General features: G+C 37.0%; 1 protein-coding gene across 2 annotated transcripts in view; it reads left to right on the plus strand.

Annotated features, from left to right (window-relative positions):
* Positions 1-24,179, plus strand: part of Pik3c2a (phosphatidylinositol-4-phosphate 3-kinase catalytic subunit type 2 alpha) — a 96,352-nt gene that overhangs the window by 20,361 nt on the left and 51,812 nt on the right. For both annotated transcript variants that reach the window (XM_085841370.1, XM_085841371.1), the window contains 4 exons: positions 10,206-10,309; positions 19,886-20,043; positions 22,655-22,775; positions 23,507-23,618. In XM_085841370.1, coding sequence (XP_085697496.1) covers positions 10,206-10,309; positions 19,886-20,043; positions 22,655-22,775; positions 23,507-23,618 — 495 coding nt within the window. The remainder of the gene's footprint in view (positions 1-10,205; positions 10,310-19,885; positions 20,044-22,654; positions 22,776-23,506; positions 23,619-24,179) is intronic.

Below are 24,179 nucleotides of genomic sequence, written 5' to 3' on the forward strand. Positions count from 1 at the left end.
TTCCAGGACAGCCAGGGCTACACAGAGAAACCCTGACTCGAAAAACCAAAAAAGAAAAAGAAAAACTTTAATCCCACCTTTAGGAAGTTCACACCTTTAATCTCAACATTTAGGAAGTAGAGACAGACAGATCTCTTGAGTTTGAGGCTACCCTGGTTTGTATAGCAGTTTCCAGGTCCACTAGGGCTTCATAGTGTCTGCCTCAAAAAGAGAGAGAGAGGGAGAGAAGGGGAGAGGAGCAGTATATCTGAGTGGATCCTAAGGTAATTTTGTGTATAGTTTGTTGTTTTTTTGGTTATAGAGTTTCTCTCACTATGTAGCCCAGTCTGCCTTGAATTCATGCTCTTCCCAAAACCTAAGGATTTGTGTTTCAGACAGGTACAGGTATACCCAACTATGAATACTATTTTCCATAACATTTTTCATTCCTACCAATAATGTATGAAGGTTCAGGCTTCTCTTCGTTCTTTTCAGTGCTTACTATTTTCCATTTTAAGTTGATGTTGATTATTCTTTCATGGCTTTTGTTTTTCTGTGGTATTATGGGTCAAACCCAGGGCCTTATGGAAGCTTAGCAAGCTTTCTACCACTGAACTATACTCTAGGCCTCCATGTTATGGTTTTACTGGCCATCTCTGTGTCATTTTGATGGCCTATTTGTTCATTTGTATAAGACACTACTCTCTAAACTCACTATGCATCTCATGCTATCATCAAACTGTTTGCAATCCTCCTGCTTCAGCTTCCCAAGCACTGGGATTATAAATGAGTCACCATGTCAGGCTGAGAAATATCTATTTAAGATCTTTGTCTACTTTTTAAAAATAGAATTATTCATAAAAAATGAAGCAAAAGATTCAAAGTAGAAAATGCCCAAATGTTGAACTAAAGAATGGGTTAACAAGCCAGGCAGTGGTGGCACACGCCTTTAACCCCAGCACTTGGGAGGCTGATTTCTGAGTTCGAGGCCAGCCTGGTCTACAGAGTGAGTTCCAGGACAGCCAGGCTACACAGAGAAACCCTGTCTTGGAGGGAAAAAAAAAAAAAAAAAAAAAAGAATAGTATATCCATGCAATGGAATACTCTTAGAAAAAAATGAATGAAATCCTGACACTTAATACATAAATCTTGAAAATATGCTGAGTGTGGGATTGAGGGTTTAGCTTAGTTTCAAGGCTCTCTAGGTTTATTGCCCACCAGCAGGAAAAACAAACAAAACCAACATGCTGATAGAAACTAGATTTAAAAATTCTGGTGCCACATGTCTGTAATCTCAGAATTTAAGAGGCTGAGTCAGAATGATTGCCACAAGCTCTGATGCTAGTCTGAATTACATAGTGAGTACTAGACTAACCATGGGTAAGACCTTATTTTAGAACTAACAACAGCAACAGCTCCACTGTGCATGTATTGTATAATTCCAGTTATATGAAGCATTCTTAAGAAGCAATTGAAGGACTGGAGAAATGGCTCAATAGTTAAGAACACTGGTCCTTTCCAGAGGACCTGGGTTCAATTTCCAGCATCCATATGGTGACATACAATAGTCTATAATTCCAGTCCCAGGGGATCTGATGCCTTCTGTCTTCTAGAGACACCAGACATGTAAATGATGTACAACATACATACAGACAAAATACTCGTGCATTAAATGAGTAAATAATTTTTAAAGGGGGCAAACTTGTGAAAAAGGAAGCAGAATAGTGTCTGAATGGGTTCGATTGCTGTGTATGGAATGGCAGAAGAGTCCATGCTCTTTGAAGTAATGAAACCATTCTGAAATTGTTGATGATTGCAGAAAATTTTGAAATGTCATAAAAGCTACAGAATTATACAGTTTTAAATGATTATAATTATGACTTTTATGGTCTATGAATTTTTCCTAAAATTTTTAAGTGAGGAGAGGGGAAGAAGGGGTTAGTTGTCCCCAGATCTTTTACTTTGTACTGTAGGGCACTAATGAGTACATGGTCTTTTTAATAGCAGTTTCATTTTGTAGGTTAAACATGATGGAAAGTAATTCTGTGTATGGTGCTACTAGTCATGGCTTGAGATGTCAGCTGTTGGTAGTTGTTTGATAAGGACAGCTACCTGGAGCCAACTCACTTTGGGGCAGTAGAAAATTATAATCTCACTATCAAAGAAAAAGTGAGCCTTTGATCTTAAAGGGAACTTAGATGTTTTATCATTTATGGTGAAAATACTGAAATTCTTTCTCTTGTCCTTTGGAAATACTACTACATTACCAGCTGTATGTACTTACCCTGTTTTGTAAACTTATACTTAAGATGAAATAATTAAGGCCTGACATGGTGGCACTTGCCTTAAAGGCAGACACAGGTGACTCTTTTAAATTCGAGGTTAACCTGGTTAACGTTGTGAGTTGAGTCCTAGGTCAGCTATGGCTACACAACGAGACCCTGACTAAAAAAAATACTTTAATAAAATTAAAAGGTTTAGTAATTATCTTAAGTTGAAGTTCCTGGTTCTATACTGTTCAGGACTGGGACTTGGGATGTAAGAACTTAGATAGTTTTATTTAGGTTGTTTATATTCAAGATTGAACTCATGTTTGTTTTAGAAAGCTACTGAGACAGTTAAATTCACAAGGGCAGAGTAGTGTATCTGTATATTGGTAAAAGATGAAAAAAATGTGCTGTAAAGAAGTTAAGGAGCCGGGGGGGGGGGGGGCGGGTGGTGGTGGCGCATGCCTTTAATCCCAGCACTTGGGAGGCAGAGGTAGGCGGATTTCAGAGTTCGAGGCCAGCCTGGTCTACAAAGTGAGTGCCAGGACAGCCAGGGCTACACAGAGAAACACTGTCTTGAAAAACCAAAAAAACAAAACAAAACAGAAAAAGAAGAAGTTAAGGAATTGTGTTAATATTTTAGTGTAATTCTGAAATTATAGTTGTCAGTTTTTGTAAGGTAGGTGGGAGAGTAGATAGGTAGTTAATAGGTAAGTAGATAGAAGAATTTGTAAAAGGACTAGTATGTAGGAGTGTTTGCCACCAAGCCTGACGACCTGATGCCAAGGACCTACGTGATGGAAAGAGAGATTAGATTTCCTCAAATTGCTTTGGTCTCCACACACACATTGGCTGGAGTTAGATGATTTATAAATGAAGTTAATGTAATTTTAAAGCCAAATGAGGTGTTGTGATTAGGGAGAGTTATGGATGAAATAAGACTGGCCACATGATAATAGCTGATGAAGCCAGATAGCCAGGCATTTACATTATTTTCCTTTTGTGTGTATTTCAGATTTTCCATAGTAACATTTTATTTGTCCAGGGGAAGGAAAGGGAATTACTTGTTAAAAGCAAAGATCTGGTGTCAGGATGTTTTGGAAGTAATAAGCTCCTTGTTACAGAAGATACTCAAACATGTACTAGAAAGCCAGCTCCGTAGATCTGCTTATATGTCATTATGCCCTGCACAAAGCTCAGGCCACTCAATTCTCATTTGGAATTAGGATGAAATAATGTGGAGTTTGAAAGGAAAGATAGTTTTTCAAAACTTCTCCTAAATTCTCCTGATGATACCTAACTCCCTTGAACTCTCTTGATGGAGGACTTGAAAGTTTTCTTACTCCTTAGAGGAGTCTATGAAGCTAGGGGTGTGGGAAGACAGATCGAAAACTAGAGCACTCTGGGAAAAGTTTCTGTAAGGCCATTAAACCATGATTAGATTGCAAAGACTAGTCACTTTCCAGCCTTGCCTTGATGAGGAAAAGAGTATGATATTTATGAATGTCTGCCTCTGTGAATCTTTTCCTGCTTGTTTTAAATATCAGTACCTTCCTGATATTTTCCTGTGTGGTTTCCTTCAGAAAGCATTGTGACAAAATGATGAGAATAAGTAGTTTCCTGAATATAAGGCTTGCCGCTGTCTGAGCCATCTGGTCTAGTAGTTGTCACAAACTTCAGAGATTAACTATTGAAGCTGCTCTGCATAAGCAGGGTTTGTTGTTTCTTTGCCCTGTTGGTGACAAGGATTGATCCTAAGGTCTCACACCTGCTAGATAAGTGTTCTACCACTGAGCTACCTCCCTAGTCCTTTTGTATGTATCCCTAGCCTTTTAAAAGTTTTTCACTCTAGCTAAGGCTTCAGACTTATGCTATCCCCTTTCCTTAGCTTCCCATATGTTGAGATTACCAGTGTGAACCATCACACCTGACTTGCAGGCAGTGTCATGTTTTAAATTAGTTAAATTGAGGTAGGATTAAAGAATAAGGAAACGGGTTAGTGAACTGTAGGTCAAAGCCAAGTAGGTAAAAGTAGCACAATTAGCTGACCTCAGCTAGTGCTGAGCACCCACAGCTTGACGAGTAGCACACTATTTACCCTGAAGGAGCTTAATCTATCTGCTAGGCCTTAGAGTAACTGAATGTGGCTGAGGAGGCATAATGTTGTTTATCCTCCTATTGTACACAACTATTGGAGCACATTCTCAGAGGGGTGCCAGCAAACCTGTGTCGTAAAAAAGAAGTCTTCAGGATCTACAAGTTAAGGCATCTGAGACCTGTTGACAAAATTACATTTTTTCCCAGAAAAAGAGAATATTAAATATATTTAAAGTTACTATTTTGGTCTGAAGGATTTTTATTTGTTTGTTTGTCTGGTTGGTTGGTTTGGTCTTTTTGAGGTAGTTTTGCTAATGCTATATAGGTTAGGATGGCATGGAACTTGATCCTCCTCTCTCTGCTTCCCCAAGACTGGGATTAACAGACTCGCAATACCATGCCTGGCCTTGATCACATTTCTTAATTTATGAACTAGTCATACTAGATAATTTATGAGATCCCTTTATTTAAAATAACATGATATATAATATTACATATGTATATAATATAAAGTTTGGAAAGTTGCCATTTAAAAGAGGATGCTAGCTTTTTTGTAGGGTGTGTGTGTGTGTGTGTGTGTGTGTGTGGTGTTGTTGTTGTGGTAGTTGTGCTTGTGCTAGGGATTGAAGACAGTACCTTGTGCATGCTACTGAGCTGCATCCCTTAGGAGGTTTTGTATTTTGAATGTGTATTTTCAAACTAATGCATAGAATAGGATCTCTGGAAAGGTATGGTGTTCTTGTAAAGCAATGAAATAGTAGTATAACAAATTTTCAATCCTATTAAATATTTTAAGTTTTCCTTTGTGTATGTTAGGGTAATAAAAACAGTGCGAGATTTGCATTAAGACAAGTGTTTGCTGCTGAAAGTTATATTTTATAGAAAATCCCAAAATCAAGCAGATTCTACCTTTTTTCCATGTAAATTAAGAGACTAGTGTAGTAACTTAGTTTTACATCTCAGTATCCATAAAAGTATAACAAGTTCAGATGGGGAAGAAAATTCAAATAGGAAAGTTTAATAATCTAATTATCTACAAGGAATCTATAGCTATTTCATAATAGTGACACTTGGGTTGCAAACATAATTATTAGAAGCATTCAATCTAAGTTTGATGTACAAAAAAGATCTTCATATTAAAGTTTCAAGCCTAGTTCATAAAAAGTTTTAAATTTTAATTTGCTATTTGTGTATATGTATATGTGCATGATTTTCTGCAGGAGTCCATTCTCCTTCTATATGAATCCCATGTATCTAACTCAGGTGGTTAGACTTGGCAGTAAGCACGCTTACCTTCTAAGTTATCTTACCTATCCCTTACTAATGTTTTTGAGATAGGGACTTGATATGTAGCTCAGGCTAGCCTCACTCTTTTTTTTTTCTTTTAAGATTTATTTATTTTACCTATGTGAGTACATATTCAGTGTCTTCAGACACACCAGAAGAGGGTATTGGATTCCATTACAGATGGTTGTGAGCCATCAGGTGGTTGTGGTTGCTGGGAATTGAACTCCAGGTCCTCTGGAAGAGCAGTCAGTGCTCTTAACTGCTGAGCCATCTCGCCAGCCCCCAATCTTTTCTAGATACCAAGATCTCATACAGTTTGTGAAATCTTGTGCTGATTTTACTTGTACACTGTGAATTCAATCCCCAGAACCTGTGTAGAGATGGAAAGAGAGAACTGACCCCACAGTGTTGTCCTCTCACCTCCATACATGCACAGTGACATTCATGTGCGCTCTCTCTCTCTCTCTCACACACACACACACACACACACACACTGACATCATACATATACATTATAATAAGAAAGTTTGTTTATGTAGCCCAAAAGGTAAAGAGAACATCAATTATGGGCAGATTTTGGAAACATTGGGGTGGGTCTTTCATGTGCTCACATACTGCTCAGTCTCTGCCTACTCACAAGTATTTCCCTGATGCTTATGCTTTCTGTTGGGAAACAGCCTTGCAAATACCTATTCTCTATAATTACTGCATGTACTTATGTGTTCATTTCCTGTTAGAAATTCTGTGTGTTAAAAACTCCACTCTAACGGATATTTTTCTACTCACTCAGCAGGCCTACTTCCTGCTTCCTCTTAGTGTCTTTTGTTTGGTTAATAATAATCTAAATACTTAAGTGCAGTTTTTGTGTGAGATCAAAACCAGGAAAGGAACAGCTTTAAAAAGCTGTTTTGGTACTTTAAGCTTAAATCAGATGTGGTGGTCAATAACTGTTTTAGTTAATTTGAACAGATTTCAGATATTTTAGAGGACAGATTAGATGGCATTCATAAAAGTGGTTTTGAAAGTTGGGTATGATAGCCCATAATTAAAATATTTGAGGCTAGAGAGATGGCTCCATGGTTAAGAGCATTTATTGTCCTTCAGAGGACCTGGTTTGGTTCCCAGCATCCATGTGGTAACTGACAGCTATCTGTAACTCAAATGTTTTGAATACTTGGCCATAGGGAGTAGCACTGTTAGGAGTTGTGGTCTTGTTGGAGGAAGTGTGTCACTATGGAGGTGGGCTTTGAGGTCTCCATATGCTCAACCTATGCCCAGTGTGACACAGTCTCCTGCTACCTGTGGATCAAGATATAAACTCTCAGCCCCTTCTCTAGCACTTTGTTTGCCTGTTCACCACCGTGTTTCCCATCATGATTATAATAGACTAAACCTCTGAAACTGTAAGCTAGCCTCAGTTAAATGTTTTCCTTTATAAGAGTTGCTGTGGTCACGGTGTCTCTTCACAGCAATAAAACTTTTATTCCAGTTCCAGGGCATTTGATTCCCTCTTCTGGCCTCCTCAGGCACCAGGCATTAATAAGTATGCAGGTAGAAAATACATGTACTTAAAATAAAAATGATAATAGTTAAAATAAATACAAATTCCAGTACTTGGAACACTAAGAAGATCAAGGCAATGTCTGAGGCCAGCCTAGATTATATAGTGAATTTGGGGTTAGCCTGTACTGTAGTATAGCAACATTCTATTTTAGAAACAACAATGTGGTTTTATAAGTGTGTCACTTGATGTTTCTAAAAGTTTATTGTATTAACAGCCTAACCTTACATATTATTGGCAGAATGTCCAACATTAATTTCATTTTATTTCTTTGAGGCAAGGTCTCATGTACCCTTGAACTCATCATACAGCTGCTGGACCGTAACTCCTGACTTCCTCCCTCTACCTCCCAAATGCCCGGATTATAAGCATGTATCACTATGCTGTTTTCAACCACTTCTTACCTTACCCCCCTTTTCCCTCATTAATTTTACAGAAGAAAGATTCAAAATATTCTTATTGTATAGGAAGCAATACATTTAGTTCTGAAAAGTAATATATTTAGAATACATTTGCTATAGTTTTTTTTTTTTTTCAGAATTGCTTTTATCCCATTTAATTTCTGAGTAATGTATCAGGAACTTTAAAACTTGTATTGGCATGTAGTTTTCCCATACAATATATAAATATGTTTTTTTCCAAGACAAGGTCTCACTCTGTAGCCAATGATAGATAGTTTCCTTATTATATACCCTGGGCTGACTTGTAGAGTCTTGCTGCTGTAGTCTCAGTAGTCTTATATCCAATGCTAAGATTATAGGTGTGGGCCACTAGGTCTGGCTTCCCTTTTAATATTCTCTTGTTGTTTTGAGTCAGGGTTTCTCTATGTGATCCTGACTGGCCAGGAACTTTTTGTATAGATCATGATTGCCTTGAACTCACAGAGCTCTACCTGCTTCTGTCTCTGTAAAATGCTAATAGTACTGAGATTAAAGGTGTGTGCCACTGGTCCCAACCCATGCAGTATTCTTGACATTTTTTTTTTTTAAATCAGAGAATATATTGATAGATTTTTGTTCTAAATATATCCCAGTTCTTCTAAGGGCCAATGTCCTCACAGATACTTTGTATGGGTACAGCAGGGAAGCTATCCTAGTTCAGCTTTCCTAGCAATCCTGAACAAACTTTTCTTACAATTTAAAAGAGACCTTTAACAATATAACAGGTTTTATGGTAAATACTGAATATCCTGTACAAGTGTCCTGTTTTAGTGAAACTGCAATTTCAGGAGTAGATCTCAGCCCATAGTATTAAACTGATGGAACTGCATACAAAGCATCTTGAAGATACTGGCCCTTAGAAGAACTTTTGTCACCTGGTTAGCCAAAAGGTCTACATTCTTTGATGCGGGTCTATTATTCAACAGTCTTCAAGGGAGTAAATGACCCTAAAGAACATCCATACCAAAACAGAAAGACAGACAAGCTTCAAAGGATTGAAGACCATGAAGTGAGGGGTGAATGAGAATGCATATTTAACTGTTAGGTTTGGTTTGTGTGGTAATTTTGTATTTGAGATAGGGTCTCACTCTGTAGAACCCAGGCTGGCCTGGAATTTCAGATTCTCCTGCCAGTTGAGAGCCACAATGCCTAGCTAAATTTTTATTGTAAGGATCTATTTTTGTTTTAGTTAGAGTTTTGTTCATGTTGCCCTTAAATTATTTATTTAAGCATCTTTGTAGACACCAAGAAAAATCTATTGATTTTTGAAGTTTATATGCTGTTTGTTTTCACATTTGTTTAGAGAGTGTGTGTGTGTGTATGCACAAAAGTCAGTAGGCAGTTTTCAAAAATCACTTATCTCTTTCTATCATATGGGATTAAACTCAAGTTTCTATGCATGGCAGCAAGTACCTTTACTTGCTGAGCCATCTTTCTCTTCCCACATATTTATTGCCATATGGAATATTGAACCCAGAGTCTATGCCATGTCTCTGCCACTGAGCTAAAACTTTGGTTCTTTATTCACTTTGTTTGGGTTGAAACTATTCCTAATTTTTAAAGGAAATTTATATTTGAAATTTGTACTAAATCAAATATTTCTTTTTTTTTTTTTTTTTTTTTTTTTTTGAGACAGGGTTTCTCTGTGTAGCCCTGGCTGTCCTGGAACTCACTTTGTAGACCAGGCTGGCCTCAAACTCAGAAATCCATCTGCCTCCGCCTCCCAAGTGCTGGGATTAAAGGCGTGCACCACCACGCCCGGCTTAAATCAAATATTTCTATGTTGTATATTAAAATACCTCTAAGTGAACTCTACTATTTGGCTGTTACTTGGTGGTAAATTGATCTCCCTAAATACTGTAAACAAATTCTGGCCAAATATAACTTATAAAAGACTGTTAGAATGTTTGCATATGCTTATTAACATAGAAAAACAATCCATTCTTCTAAAACTCATCTCTATATAAGATGCACTTTTCTTGGAATTTGAAGCTTGAGTTGAATATATAGACATCCCAAATGAGCTTGCTCTCTTCCTTTTCTTAAAACAGCTGAGTCTTCAGTTTCTAGCTTACTGAAGTGTTCAGAATGGAAAGGTATTTACTGTTCTAGCTGATCAGTGTAGCATGTTTTTAGTTTTATCAATAAAATAAAATGAGTTAAAACTAGGCTTAGTTGGTGATTTACCAGGATAGAATCCCCCTTTTTCTTGTGGCTTTTTGTTTTTCTGAGATGGGTTCTTGATTACATACAGGCTGGTCTTGAATTGGAGATCTTCCTGCCTCAATTGTATGCCAAGGTGTATGCCAAGAAATCAGTGTTTTTAGCTAGTTGTATTCATGCTTGTAATTCCCATGTTTGTGAAGCTAAGACAAGAGGATCACTGAAAGTCTGAGGACTGTATGAGTTATAGGCTAAGATGCTGTGTTAAAGCCAATAGAGAGCTCTCCGAGTAAATGATTCATCTTACCTCTCTAATTTTGTATAGCTTCATAAAACTGGCTTGTGGGGTGCTACTATGTAGCATTTTAGAGATCTTTGACTTTTAAAATAAAACCACTTTTTTGATTACAGAAAGACCCAAATGGGACCAGTAGTTTGCCAACTGGAAGTTCTCTTCTACAAGAATTTGAAGTACAGAATGACGAGGTGGCAGCTTTTTGTCAATCCATTATGAAGTAAGGAATTTTCTTTATAAATTTACAGATTCTTTAAATTAAAACAAAAAACTTCAGAGATGAGTAAGACAGAGGCAACATATCTCTGAGTTCTAGGCCAGTCAAGGCTACACAGTGAAACCTTGTCTCAAAAACCAACAAAACAATAACCAAAAGTTGCTACTTAATGTCAATCCTAAAAATGTTTAAGTTTTTTAAAAATTATTTCCTTCATGTGGCTAACATTTTGAAGCAAACAATTAATTGGCATATACCATAAGCCACAGATAAACTAGATCTTTACTTGTTAGGCTTCTAATATTTAAGGGGAAAAAAATATGAAGCCAGGAATGGATTTCTGATCCTATTAACAAGTGAAGATTTGCCTTGCATGTGTATTTCCATATACCTAGAAAGTGTCTTGTCTTGTTTTTAGACAAACTTCCATACTTCCATCTTCTCAAAAAAAAAAAAAATATATATATATGTGTGTGTGTGTGTGTATGTATGTATGTGTATATGTGTATGTGTGTGTGTGTGTGTGTAAGTAAGTAAGTATTTGTATGTATGTGTTTTGTTTTAGGAGACACCATTTCACTTTGTAGCTCAGGCTGGCCTCAAAATCTCAGTCTTCCTGCCTCAGCCTCCTGAGTTCTAGGTTTACAGGCATATATAACTATGCCCATTTTCTCACAAACTATCTAGCATTCAGAATGCTATCCCATTTATTTAGAAATACAGCTTTTAAGTATTTTCTCACTCTTGTATGTTTTGTACATTATTATTATTGTTTGTTTTGTTATTATTGTTTGAAAGATGAGGTCTCTAGCCCAGGCTGGCATCAGATTCCTCTGTAGCTGAAGATGATCTTGAACTTTTGATGTTCCTGCTTCCACCAAGGGCTAGGATTATGGTCATAAGCTACCACATCCAGTTTTCTGCAGTACTGAGGATGGAATCCAGGGCCTCAACCAACTAAGAGCTATATTTTCAGTCCTTGTACCATATTCTTTACAGATGGAAAAATTGAGTCCAAAGAAATACCCTATCACAGTTTTTCTCTGCTCTCAGTACAGAGGCACACCTTCTTTACCTCTGGTTAAATGTTTGCTTCCATTACATGATTGTACCAGGGCATGTGTTACATTCTTCTGTGAGATCTGGGGAACACACTCAAGTTGTCAGGTTTGTGCATCAAGTGCTTACCTGCTCAACTAGGTTGTCATCTCTGTTTTGCTTTAGGAAACAGGGAAGCCCTCACTCTGTAGCCCCTACTAGGCTGAAACATACTATGAAGACTATAGTGTCATTGAACTCAAGACAGTTCTTCTGTCTCAGCCTTCCTTGTGCTGGGGTAACAGATATATACCACTGCTACTGCTTTGAATTTTTTTTTTTAATTTTTAAATATTTAAATTCAATTTTTTATTTAAAAATTTGAAATTTGAAATTGATATATATATATATATGAATGTATATCACATATATTCAAATATTGAAATTTGAACTTAAACTTCGATCCTTTGCTTGTATTTCTCAAGTCTTATAGGTCTTACAGATCTGCCAACATGAAGGCTCAAATTTACAATTTACTACTTCCTTCAGATCCTTCAGACTTTCTGTCTTTCCTTTCTTTCCTTTTCTTACTATGTTCAACCTCCATGTGGTTTAACTTCATTTTCTCCTATTGTTAATGGGACTTTTGAAGAGATGGAGTATGGCAACTGACTATATTCTGGTGCTTTTGTTAGGAGAGAGGAAAAATGATTCTTAGCCAGACTGAGGAAAGTTATGCAAAGACTGAAGTAGCAAACTTCAAGGCTGAGAGGACAAAATCTGCTCTCTCATGCAGGGAAAGCAATTACCATCAGGGGCTTCATTCTGAATCTAGAGCTGTCTTTAGTAAAAAGATCTCCTTTTTAAGCAGGCCACGGGGGCCTCAGATCTGTTTTGAGTATATGTACCATTTAGTTAATGGTTAGGAATAATCTTTACCTTAATGGAAATAATCTGTTATATTTCTTACATAGTTTTTTTTTTTTTTCCAAACAAGTGCTATATGGTTTCCTTCATATTGCTTTTTACAAGTACTATACTTAAGCTTTGCAAGTTGGATAATTAAGTTCTTTATCTGCCTTTTGAATTGTAGACCTGTTTTCACAAAACTCCCAACTTTTTCTTTTTTTAAGATTGATTGATTTATTTTATGTACATGAGTACACCAATGCTCTCTTCAGACACACCAGGAGAGGGCATCAGATCCCATTACAGATGGTTGTGGGCCACCATGTGGTTGTTGGGAATTGAATTCAGGACCTCTGCAAGCGCAGTTGGTACTCTTAACTGCTGAGCCATCTCTCCAGCCCTAAACCTCCTAACTTTAAGTGTATACAGTAGTCTTTCTTTGGCTAAAACAGCTACATTCCATAACTCTCCAGTGGACGTTTGAAAACAAATACTGACATAAGCTCTATTTTGTAGAACGTATGCGTCTGAAAAAAATAAGTTTATAGGAGTCACTCAGGTGGCTTAGTAGGTAAAGGTGCTTGCTACCAAGCTGATGACCCAAGTTTGAATCCTGGAATCTACTCCCTTTGGTTGTTTTCTAGCCTCTACTTATACACCCTTTTCCCACATAAATTAAAAACAATAAATTTTTAAATTTCATTATTTTATGTGTAATGAGTGTTTTGCCTACATGTATGTAAGTATACCATGTGCATTCTCTGAGCCAGAAGATGATGTTGGATCACCCTGTGATTGGAGTTACAGTTGTGAGATGCCTGCCATATGGGTGCTGGGAGCTGAATCAGGTTATCTGCAAGAAAAGAAAGTGCTTTTAATCACTGTGAGCCAACTCTCCAGCCCCCCGCAGATAAATTTTTTAAGTTAAGAAAAAAATAAATGGTGATTTTGGGGCTGGTGAGATAGCTCAGAGGGTAAGAACACCCGACTGCTCTTCCGAAGGTCCGGAGTTCAAATCCCAGCAACCACATGGTGGCTCACAACCATCCGTAACGAGATCTGACTCCCTCTTCTGGAGTGTCTGAAGACAGCTACAGTGTACTTACATATAAATAAATAAATAAACAAACAAACAAATAAATAAAATGGTGATTTTTATATGATAGGGAATAATTTACCACCAATCTTAGCATCTTGAGCACATGATTATTTTCCTTCCCTTATTGGGTCACAGATTTTTCTTTTTTGCTTACTGGAAGTATTTTCAGATCATAGTTGACAGAACAGTAACTAGAACCGAATGAAGAGGCTGCCGTATTTATATATACACACACATACATACATACACACACAACGCTCGCACGCACACACACACACACACACACTTATGCTCAGAGTAACTTATATAATATGTAACTCTAGATGAACCAAATAGAAAATGAGTTCTTATATTTCTTTTTTGCTCTGGAAACATGGAGACTCGGCACATGTATTTCCTCAAAAGTGACTGCTTTTTTTTCCCAGCAGTTTCCTCACAACCCCAGTGGACTTTAAAAACATACATACATATGTATATTCATACATACATACATACATTCTCCCTCCCTCCGCATGTGTGTGTACAAATACACACACACATATACACAAATAGTCTCAGACCTTCCCCCAATGCTGGGAGTTGAACCCTGGACCTCACATATGCCAGACAAGCACTGTACCACTAACACTAAGGTTCTTGACTCTCTTTCCCACTCCCCCTTTGAGAGAAAAACTGGCTTTGTAGCCCAGGCTAGCCTCATTTATAATTTTCTACAATGACTTACTCTTGGGATTGAAGCAAGCATGCACAGAGCTGCTAAGCCACATGGTACCCAGTTTGTGCTTTTTAAAAAGTCTTCTAAAAATATTCATGCAATCATATTTTGATTAAGCTGTGAAGTCAGCATCAGTCTATTAGGCTGTTGTGTGTGCTTACAGTTGAAATTACAGTACATCTGTTTTAACAATTCAGTGCATATCTTAGGCCTGGACTTTGGTTGTTACCAGTTTTATCAATGAAATTAAAGAACTGAAATAGTGAAGGTCTTCTACTTTTGACTTAGGGCTGCCTTTCATTATATTTGCTTTATTTCTTTTTCTTGATAAAACTTACTAGATGTACTAGTTTTGGTTTAAAGAAAAGTTTTAAAAAGAATGTTGATATAGTAAGCTTGTTTTGGAATAATGAAGATTGAACCTAGGGCACTAGGCATGCCCTCTAGCACCGAGCTCCAACCCAGGCCTGGAGTTATTGTAGCTTCTATGTTTCTGTAGTACAAAATGAGAAACTATATTCTATACCTACCTTTTCTTTATATGTGATTCATATCTCATACTTATGCCATATAATGTTCTTTTTATTAGGGAATGTTAAAAGTATCATTGCAATATTGCATGCATACAAATAACATTGATCATACCCTCTCCCCCACAATAGTATCTTAATTCCAAGACATTCCAAATCTTTTCAAAAATTGACTTCATTTTTTAATTAATTGTTTGTTTGTTTGTTTGCTTATTTAGTGCTGTCTCCTGTAGTCCAATCTCACCTTGAATTTTCTGTAGAACCCAGGATGACATTAAACTGACAATCCTCCATTCTCAGTCATTTCTCAGATTTGATACATCTGTTCTATGAATTCTATTTCTTAATTTAATTTTTATTACATATTTTCTTAATTTACATTTCAAATGTTATCACCTTTCCTAGTTTCCTCTCCAAATATCCTCTATCCCCTTCTCCCTCCCCTGCTCCCCAACACATCTACTGCCACTTCTTGGCCCTGGCATTCCCCAATACTGGGGCATAGAACCTTCATAAGACCAAGGGCCCCTCCTCCCATTGATGACCGACTAGGCCATCCTCTGCTACATATGCAGCTAGAGACATGAGTCCCAACGTGTGTTTTCTTTGATTGGTGGTTTAGTCCCAGGGAGCTCTAGGGGTACTGGTTAGTTCATATTGTTGTTCCTCCTATAGGACTGTAAACCCCTTCAACTCCTTGGGTCCTTTCTCTAGCTCCTTCCTTGGGGACCCTGTGCTCCGTCTAATGGATGACTGTGAGCATCCACTTTTGTATTATCAGGCACTGGCAGAACCTCTCAGGAAACAGCTCTATCTGACTCCTGTCAGCAAGCTCTTGTTGGCATCCACAATAGTGTCTGCTTTTGGTAGTTGTTTATGGAATGGATTCCCAGGTGGGGCAGTCTCTGGATGGCCGTTCCTGATTTTAATGGGATTTCTTCCAGCTTCTCACCATTTACTTTGATGTTGGCTACTGGTTTGCTGAAGATTGCTTTTATCATGTTTAGGTATGGGCCTTGAATTCCTGATCTTTCCAAGACTTTTATCATGAAGGGGTATTAGATTTTTGTCAAATGCTTTCTCAGCATCTAATGAGATGATCATGTGGTTTTTTTCTTTGAGTTTGTTTATATAGTGGATTACGTTGATGGATTTCCGTATATTGAGCCATCCCTGCATCCCTGGGATGAAGCCTACTAGATCGTGATGGATGATCGTTTTGATGTGTTCTTGGATTCGGTTTGTGAGAATTTTATTGAGTATTTTTACATCGATATTCATAAGGTACATTGGTCTGAAGTTCTCTTTCTTTGTTGGGTCTTTGTGTGGTTTAGGTATCAGAGACATAGTTTAAAACCAGTCTGTTCTATCAAAGGAGTGAGATCCTGTCTCAAAAAATTAAATTAAAAAGTTATCAAAAGAGAAAGGAGGGGCACTTCATACTCATCAAAGGTAAAATCTACCAAGATGAACTCTCAATTCTGAACACCTATGCTCCAAATGCATATTCATAAGGGACATTGGTCTGAAGTTCTCTTTGTTGGGTCTTTGTGTGGTTTAGGTATGAAAGTTTGAAAGTCTGGTCTATCAAAGGAGTGAGATCCTATCTCAAAAAATTAAATTAAAAAGTTATCAAAAAAGAAAGGCATGGCTTCATAGAATGAATTGGGTAGGGTACTTTCTTTTTTTATTTTGTGGAATAGTTTGAGGAGAATTGGAATTAGGTCTTCTTTGAAGGTCTGATAGAACTCTGCACTAAACCCATCTGGTCCTGGGCTTTTTTTTAATTGGGAGACTATTAATGACTGTTTCTATTTCTTTAGGGGATATGAGACTGTTTAGATCGTTAATCTGATCTAACTTTGGTACCTGGTATCTGTCTAGAAAATTGTCCATTTCATCCAGGTTTTTCAATTTTTTTGAGTATAGGCTTTTGTAGTAGCATCTGATGATTTTTTTGAATTTCCTCAAATTCTATTGTTATGTCTCTCTTTTCATTTCTGATTTTGTTAATTAGGATACTGTCCCTGTGCCCTCTAGTTAGTCTGGCTAAGGGTTTATCTATCTTGTTGATTTTCTCAAAGAACCAGCTCCTGGTTTGGTTAATTCTTTGTATAGTTCCTTTTGTTTCCACTTGGTTGATTTCAGCCCTGAGTTTGATTATTTTCTGCCGTCTGCTCCTCTTTGGTGAATTTGCTTCCTTTTGTTTTAGAGCTTTTAGGTGTGCTGTCAACCTGCTAGTGTATGCTCTCTCCAGTTTCCTTTTGGAGGCACTCAGAGCTCTGAGTTTTCCTCTTAGGACTGCTTTCATTGTGCCCCATAAGTTTGGGTATGTTGTGGCTTCATTTCATTGAACTCTAAAAAGTCTTTAATTTCTTTCTTTATTTCTTCCTTGACCAAGTTATCATTGAGTAGAGTGTTGCTCAGTTTCACGTATATGTTGGCTTTCTATTATTTATGTTGTTATTGAAGGTCAGCCTTAGTCCATGGTGATCAGATAGGATGCATGGGATTATTTCAGTATTTTTGTATCTGTTGAGGCCTGTTTTGTGACCAATTATATGGTCAATTTTGATGAAGGTGCCACGAGGTGCTGAGAAGAAGGTATATCCTTTTGTTTTAGGATAAAATGTTCTATAGATGTCTGTTAAATCCATTTGCTCCATTACTTCTGTTAGTTTCACTGTGTCTCCGTTTAGTTTCTGTTTCCAGGATCTGTCCATTGATGAAAGTGGAGTGTTGAAGTCTCCCACTATTATTGTGTGAGGTGCAATGTATGCTTTGAGCTTTACTAAAGTTTCTTTAATGAATATGGATGCCCTTGCATTTGGAGCATAGGTGTTCAGAATTGAGAGTTCAGCTTGGTAGATTTTACCTTTGATGAGTATGAAGTGCCCCTCCTTTCTTTTTTGATAACTCTTTAATTTTTTGAGACAGGATCTCACTCCTTTGATAGACCAGACTGCTTTCAAACTCAGAGATCTGCCTCCCTCTACCACCTGAGTGCTGGGATTAAAGGTTCAATGTTATTTCATGAATCCGCAAACAAGATAATGCCAATTATGAGTGAAATAATACGATTAAGCTATTTTGTATTTGGCTTATTACACAATTATAAGCTTATTGTGTTATGAAGGGATAAGCTTGGAAGCAATGAAGTATCTTACAGTGTCTACATGTGATATAATACCAATATCAATTCAGCTTATATCACTTTGATAACATTTCAACAGTTTTGTTTAAAAAAAATTATATATGTGTGTGTGTGTATATATGTATATATAAACATACATAAACATACATAACATACACACACACCCCTATATAGTTTGTGTGTGGTTATGTACATGTGAATGCTGCTGCCAGTAAAGGCCAGAGTCATAGGAACACCTGGAGCTGAAATATAGGTAATTGTGAGTCACCTGACATAGGTGTTGGGAGTCAAACTTGGGTCCTCTGCAAGAACGGTATACACTTTTAACCACTTTCCATCTCTATTTGAACTGTCTCTATAGTTCCATATTTTGTCTTTTTAATATTAGATCCTGTGTGTGTGTGTGTTCTAAGATCACAATGTAGAAACCACATTTATTCTTTGATTCATTTATTTTATAAAACATTTACAGTATTTGTTATGTACTAGCACTAAGTGCTTCATAGTCTTATTTTACATATTCTTACGATAAACCTGAGAAATAAATGGTCATATTATCTGAAGCAAGATAACACCAGTAACTTAACTCCTTTTACACAGCTAACAAATAGTAAAAATAAGGTTCAGAATCAAGTAGTCTGCCTTACAGGATTTGTATTGACTGTTCCATTGCTCTTGTCTTCTCAAACTGTTTTATTCTCGCTGTGTTTCTTGAATCATTTACTTTTTTATAAAAGATTTATTTATTTTTATGTGCATTGGTGTTTTGCTTGCATGTATATCCATGAGGGTGCCAGATCCTCTGGGACTGGAATTACAAATAGTTGTGAGTTGCCATGGGGGTGCTGGGAATTAAAACTGGGTCCTTTGGAAGACCAGCCAGTGTTCTTAACCACCGAATCATCTCAAAAGTCCCAAATTGTTTACTAGTTATAGAAGCACATAGACAGTTTTTCCAGTATGCATTTCATTCAAGGCCTCATGAAAAACAGATGATGGCTAAATGTATAGTTCAGTGGTGATGTATATATATGCCTAGGTTCCTAGCATGTATGAGGCCTTGAGTTCAATCCCAGCACTGCAACAAAGGAGAAGACAAGCTGATTAGGTAAGGGGACTGAAGCCTGTTACCAGCCTCCAGGAAAAAGTCAGTTACTGGGGTCTGTGACAGTATTTCCAGCATTCGTTGACACTGTTAAATCTCCCTTCCTTAAAAATGTTTATTACATTTGTTTATTTGTTCATTGTGTGTGTTTATGTGTGTATGAGTGAGTGAGAGTTATGTGTTGATGGACATGCCATGACAAGTGTGTGTGCTGATTTCTCAGGGCTCTCATAAAGTTTATAAAGATGTTAAGGTTAGAGGATACCAGGTAGGAGTTGGTTCTCTTCTTCTACCATATGAGTCCCTGGTACTGACTCAGGTTTTTAGTTTTGGTGGCATGCACTGTTACACACTGAGCCATCTCACTGGCTCCCTTGTTTTAGCCATAATGCTAGTCATGTCTGGAGATGAGCCACATACTACATTCATGGATCTACATCTAGTGTGTCGCTCATATGAATATCTTTGCATGTGACCTTAAGTTTTAAAGTACCCTCGTAGCACTTACTGTAAGGCCTTGTAGCACTATGAAAACCCATTTTCCCCCTTGTCTTATAACCACAAACAGTATTTACAGGAAAAAAAAAGTTTCACTTAGAAAAAATATTTTGAAGGGACAGAAACTTTTTATCCCTCTGGTATTTACAATTTTAGTTACTTTTTTTCAAGCCATCAATAATTCATTTAAAACAGACCGCTTTATGTAATTGCATTGTGCAGCCTAAGAATCTAAACCAGAGAACCTCATTTGATGCTGGCCCTCTCTAGAATGCCTGGATCTTGTTGACAGTGTTACCAAAGATATCCTGGCACTAGTTAATCTCTTCTTTTTTTTTTTTTTTTTTAATTTGATTCCCTTTCATTTAAAAGGCACATGCTGGTGTTTGGAGTTTTAACAGTTCATTCATTCATTGCCATTCTCATGAGTTGCTCTGAGTAGCTGAAAGCATTTAAAATCTTGTTCAGGGCTCTCAAATGCAGCTTTAAAGAAACTAAAAACATATTTAATAACTTCTCTCTTGTGAACAGATTGAAGACCAAATTTCCATATACCGATCACTGCACAAATCCAGGCTATTTGTTAAGTCCAGTGACAGTGCAAAGAAACATGTGTGGAATAAATGCCAGTGTGAAGGTCTCCATTGAAATTGAAGGGTTTCAACTACCAGTTACTTTCACATGTGATGGTAAGTTTTGTGATGACTAGGAATAAAATGTTTTCAATGTCAATCAATATATCCTTTCTTCTCGTAAACCAAAATTTTTAACATTAGGTATCCTTTTAAAATTACTGCATTCATTTGGGAAGTTTTCTGGTTAAAGGAACCAGGTCACTGCAGGACTTTCCTCTGAATATAATAAGTTGGTTTTTAGCTAAGGCCCAAAAGCATTAGCTATCAAAGCTAATTGTAATACTTCCCTCTACTTTTATGGCAAGAACAGTACTTTCTTACAGAGAGCTGTCAGTGACATGAACCTTCAGAGCACTTCTAATCTCCTCTGCAGGGAAGGTAGTTCCCTTTGGTGTTAATTTTTCCTTCCAAGCTTGGGTAAATATCCTTTCTAGAACTATGTCCTGGATATATTTATAATGTGTTTAATTACATGGGATTTGAATGGTGAAATAAGTATTCCCTAAAGTAGTAATTATAGTCTAAGACTGGCACCTTTCTCTTTTTTTCTTTAATTGTAACTAGCAATGTGTCCAATATTTGAATTTTGTACTTTTGGAAAGCCGTTTGAAAAAATGTAAATCTGATACAGAAAATGTTAGGCAACTATAACAGTCATTTTTTAATTTCTAAAGGAAAATGTACTCCTTTTCAGCCATTTAAATTTAGTATGCAGTAAGAATATTAAGTTTTTAAAAAGAGTCAACAGGTGGTGCTTTGAAATGAAGCAGGAGTAAAAATGTTGATTTGTATCAATCTTAATTTCATTAGTCTGACTAACCACAAAATGTATTGTAAATATCTATTGATTAGTTATACGTGTATATTTATAATATATATATCTGGAAATGGGCTGAGGATATAGGTCAGTAGTACAGTTCTTGCTTAGTATAAGTAAGGCCCTGTGTTTAATCCTTAGAACTGGAAAAAATGTAAGCGGTATGATAAAAGCATAGATCAGAGTGCATATTTTTTGTTTGTTTTGAGTGTATTGAAAAAATAGAGCTATTTTATAAGATATTTTAGTACATAGAAGCTTTTGAAGTCACTGGTATTCATGTGGTTTAAGTGCGGTTTAAGAGCAAGCAGCCCAGCTGGTAGATGATGCCTATATTCCCAACATTTAGAAACTGAGGCAGGGAACTGGCAAGATGGCTCAGCAGGTAAGAGCACCAACTGCTCTTCCAAAGGTCCTGAGTTCAAATCCCAGCAACCACTTGGTGGCTCACAACCTGTAATGAGATCTGACGCCCTCTTCTGGAGCCATCGGGGCCAACCCTAGCTAGCAGAGGTTCAAAATTCAACTCCCAACAACCACATGAAGGCTCACAGCCATCTGTACAGCTACAGTGTACTCATATACATAAAATAAATAAACAAATCTTTAAAAAAAAAAAAAAGGATTGCTATGATTTCAAGACTAGCTTGGGGTTTACAGTATTACACACTGCCAAGAAACGACTGATGGTTGGGGATGTGGTGTTGAGAGGGAAGTAGTGGTGCATGCTTTAATCTCAGCACAGAGTCAGGAGGGTCAGGTAGATCTCTGTGAGTTTGAAGTCAGCCTGATCTATAGAGCTAGGTCTAGGACAGCCAGGGCTACACAGAGAAACCATGTCTTGGGGGATGGTGGGATAAAAGTTGAACATGAAAGTTTTGAGTATAGAAATAGATAATTTAAAAACTTTAATTTGGGGTTGCAGAGTTAGCTCAGTGGTTAAAAGCACTTGTTCTTGCAGAGGATCTAGGTTCAATTTTCAGCATGACCCACATGGCTGCTCACTGTCTAACAAAGCTAATGGACACACACATACACAGGTAAAACACTCATAGATTTAAAAATAATATTTAAAAAATTGAAAACTGTAATTTTCTTTTTGTTGTCATGTTATTAGCTCGTGTTCGCAAGAGTCACTGCCTACTTGATCTATTTTTTTTCTTCATTGGAAAATTTACTATATAAATATCTAAAGTAGTAATTCTTTTTTCTTTATCATTTGTTTTAAGACCCTGCTTGCTAGGTACTGCTGACTGCTGCCTTATTTGAAGGAATCTGTAATATTGATGTGACTTTCTTTATTTAGGTCTTCACTGCCTTAACAGTTAATAGAGGCTGTGGAGCCCTTAAAATGTGGCTCATCTAGATTAGATTAGATTGGTTCATGCTGTAGATCCAAAATATACACTAGAATTCAGAGCCTTAGTCTAAAACCTGTCTTTTTTTTTTTTTTAAATGTGTGTGAGTGTTTTGCCTGTATGCTGTTCATTTTGCATGCCTAGTGTCCTTGGAGGCTAGAAAGAGGGTATTGGATCCCTCGGAACTAGAGTTACACATGGTTGTAAATTGTCACGTGGTGCTGGAATTTGAGCAGCCAGTGCTCTTAACTTGCTGAGCCATCTCTCTAGCCCTTCAATGAGTTTGAGGCAAATGTGGTCTACATAGTAAGTTCCAGGCCAACCAGGGCTACATAGTGAGACTCTGTCTCAAAGAAAGAAAATTTAGAGTAATACATGTGACCTCAAATTGAATTTGTGTTATATTTCTGTTGTACAGTCTTCTCTTAGATTACAAGTAATACTCAGAGGTAAGTGAGCAAAATAAAAATGATAACTAACTCTTTTTCAGTGAGTTCTACTGTAGAAATAATTATAATGCAAGCCCTTTGCTGGGTACATGATGACTTGAATCAAGTGGATGTTGGCAGCTACATTCTGAAAGTTTGTGGTCAAGAGGAGGTTCTACAGAAGTAAGTTTATTTAACTACTGAGTGGTATCTTTGGGAATTCATTTTTAATACCTTAAATTAGAATCTCTTTCAATTTAGATTTGTAATCTAAAAATATATTTGAATGTTGGGCCTGGTGTCACATTCTTTTAATCCCAGGATTTGGAAAACTAAGGCAGTTGGATCTCTGTGAGCTTGAGACCAGCCTGGTCTGCATATTGAGTTACAGGTTAGCCAGAGCTACATAGTGAGACCCTGCCCCTAAATTCATTCATTCATTTATGGGTTTTTTGTTTGTTTGTTTTTGGGTTTTTTTGGGTTTTTTTTTTTTTTTTTGGTTTTTTGAGACAGGATTTCTCTATGTATCCCTGGCTGTCCTGGAACTCACTTTGTAGACCAGGCTGGCCTCGGACTCAGAAATCCGCCTGCCTCTGCCTCCCAAGTGCTGGGATTAAAGGTGTGCACCACCACTGCCTGGCTATTCATTTATGTTTTTATTTTTATATATTTATAAAATATAAGAAATATTTTATCCTATTGTTGAAATTTGTGTTGAGATATGCTGTATCTAAGATAGTGGTGGGATTTTAGAAGAAAGTCATGATACTCTCTTAAGTTTAATAGACTTATATGTGAAAACTTGTAGTTGATTGGTTAAAAGTGATACAGATATAATTTGTATTTTATTTTTATGTCTATAACTTGTGACTTGAATAGAATAATACTAGTGGATTATTCATGTATTTTAACAGTAATCATTGTCTTGGAAGTCACGAACATATTCAAAATTGTCGAAAATGGGACACAGAGATTAAATTACAGCTCTTGACCTTCAGTGCAATGAGCCAGAACCTGGCTCGAACAGTAAGTGTTTATGAATTGCATTTAGTGAGTCTGAATAATTCTGACAATCGACAGATTTCCAGTCTGTATGCTTTCCACTTTTTTCTGCACCAGCCTGGGATGGTGGGATGATACACTTGTTTCCAACAGTAATCTCATGCAAGTTTATAAGTAGCACATTCCTCAGATCTAGAAGTATAAGTTTGAAAAGCAAAATGAAGTCTGCCTTATTTTTTTTTTAATTTCTATTTTTTTAATGGGAAGAGGATAGTCTCATCCATTTCAGACTGGCTTTGAAGTCACTGTGCCGCCTATGACCAGTTTTATGCAGTGCTGGAGACTGAACTGAGAGCTTTGTGCCAGTCATTCTACTAACCTTGCTATATCGATAGCCCTTGCTTTTTCATTTAAGTTTTAAAGAAAAAGATATGTTTACCTAGTTCATTGCAAGAGCACAGTCTCATATTTAATAGTCTTACACAGGAGAGAAAATTTCAGGCTTAATTAAGAGAGGGGGGAAAGGGGGATTGGAATACTAAATAAGGGTTTTCAGTTTCTTTTGAATGTGTTTGCATAATGTGG

This window comes from Mus caroli, unplaced genomic scaffold, assembly GCF_978045245.1.
Source record: "Mus caroli unplaced genomic scaffold, Mus_caroli_1 scaffold_8, whole genome shotgun sequence".
Classification (NCBI taxonomy): domain Eukaryota; kingdom Metazoa; phylum Chordata; class Mammalia; order Rodentia; family Muridae; genus Mus; species Mus caroli.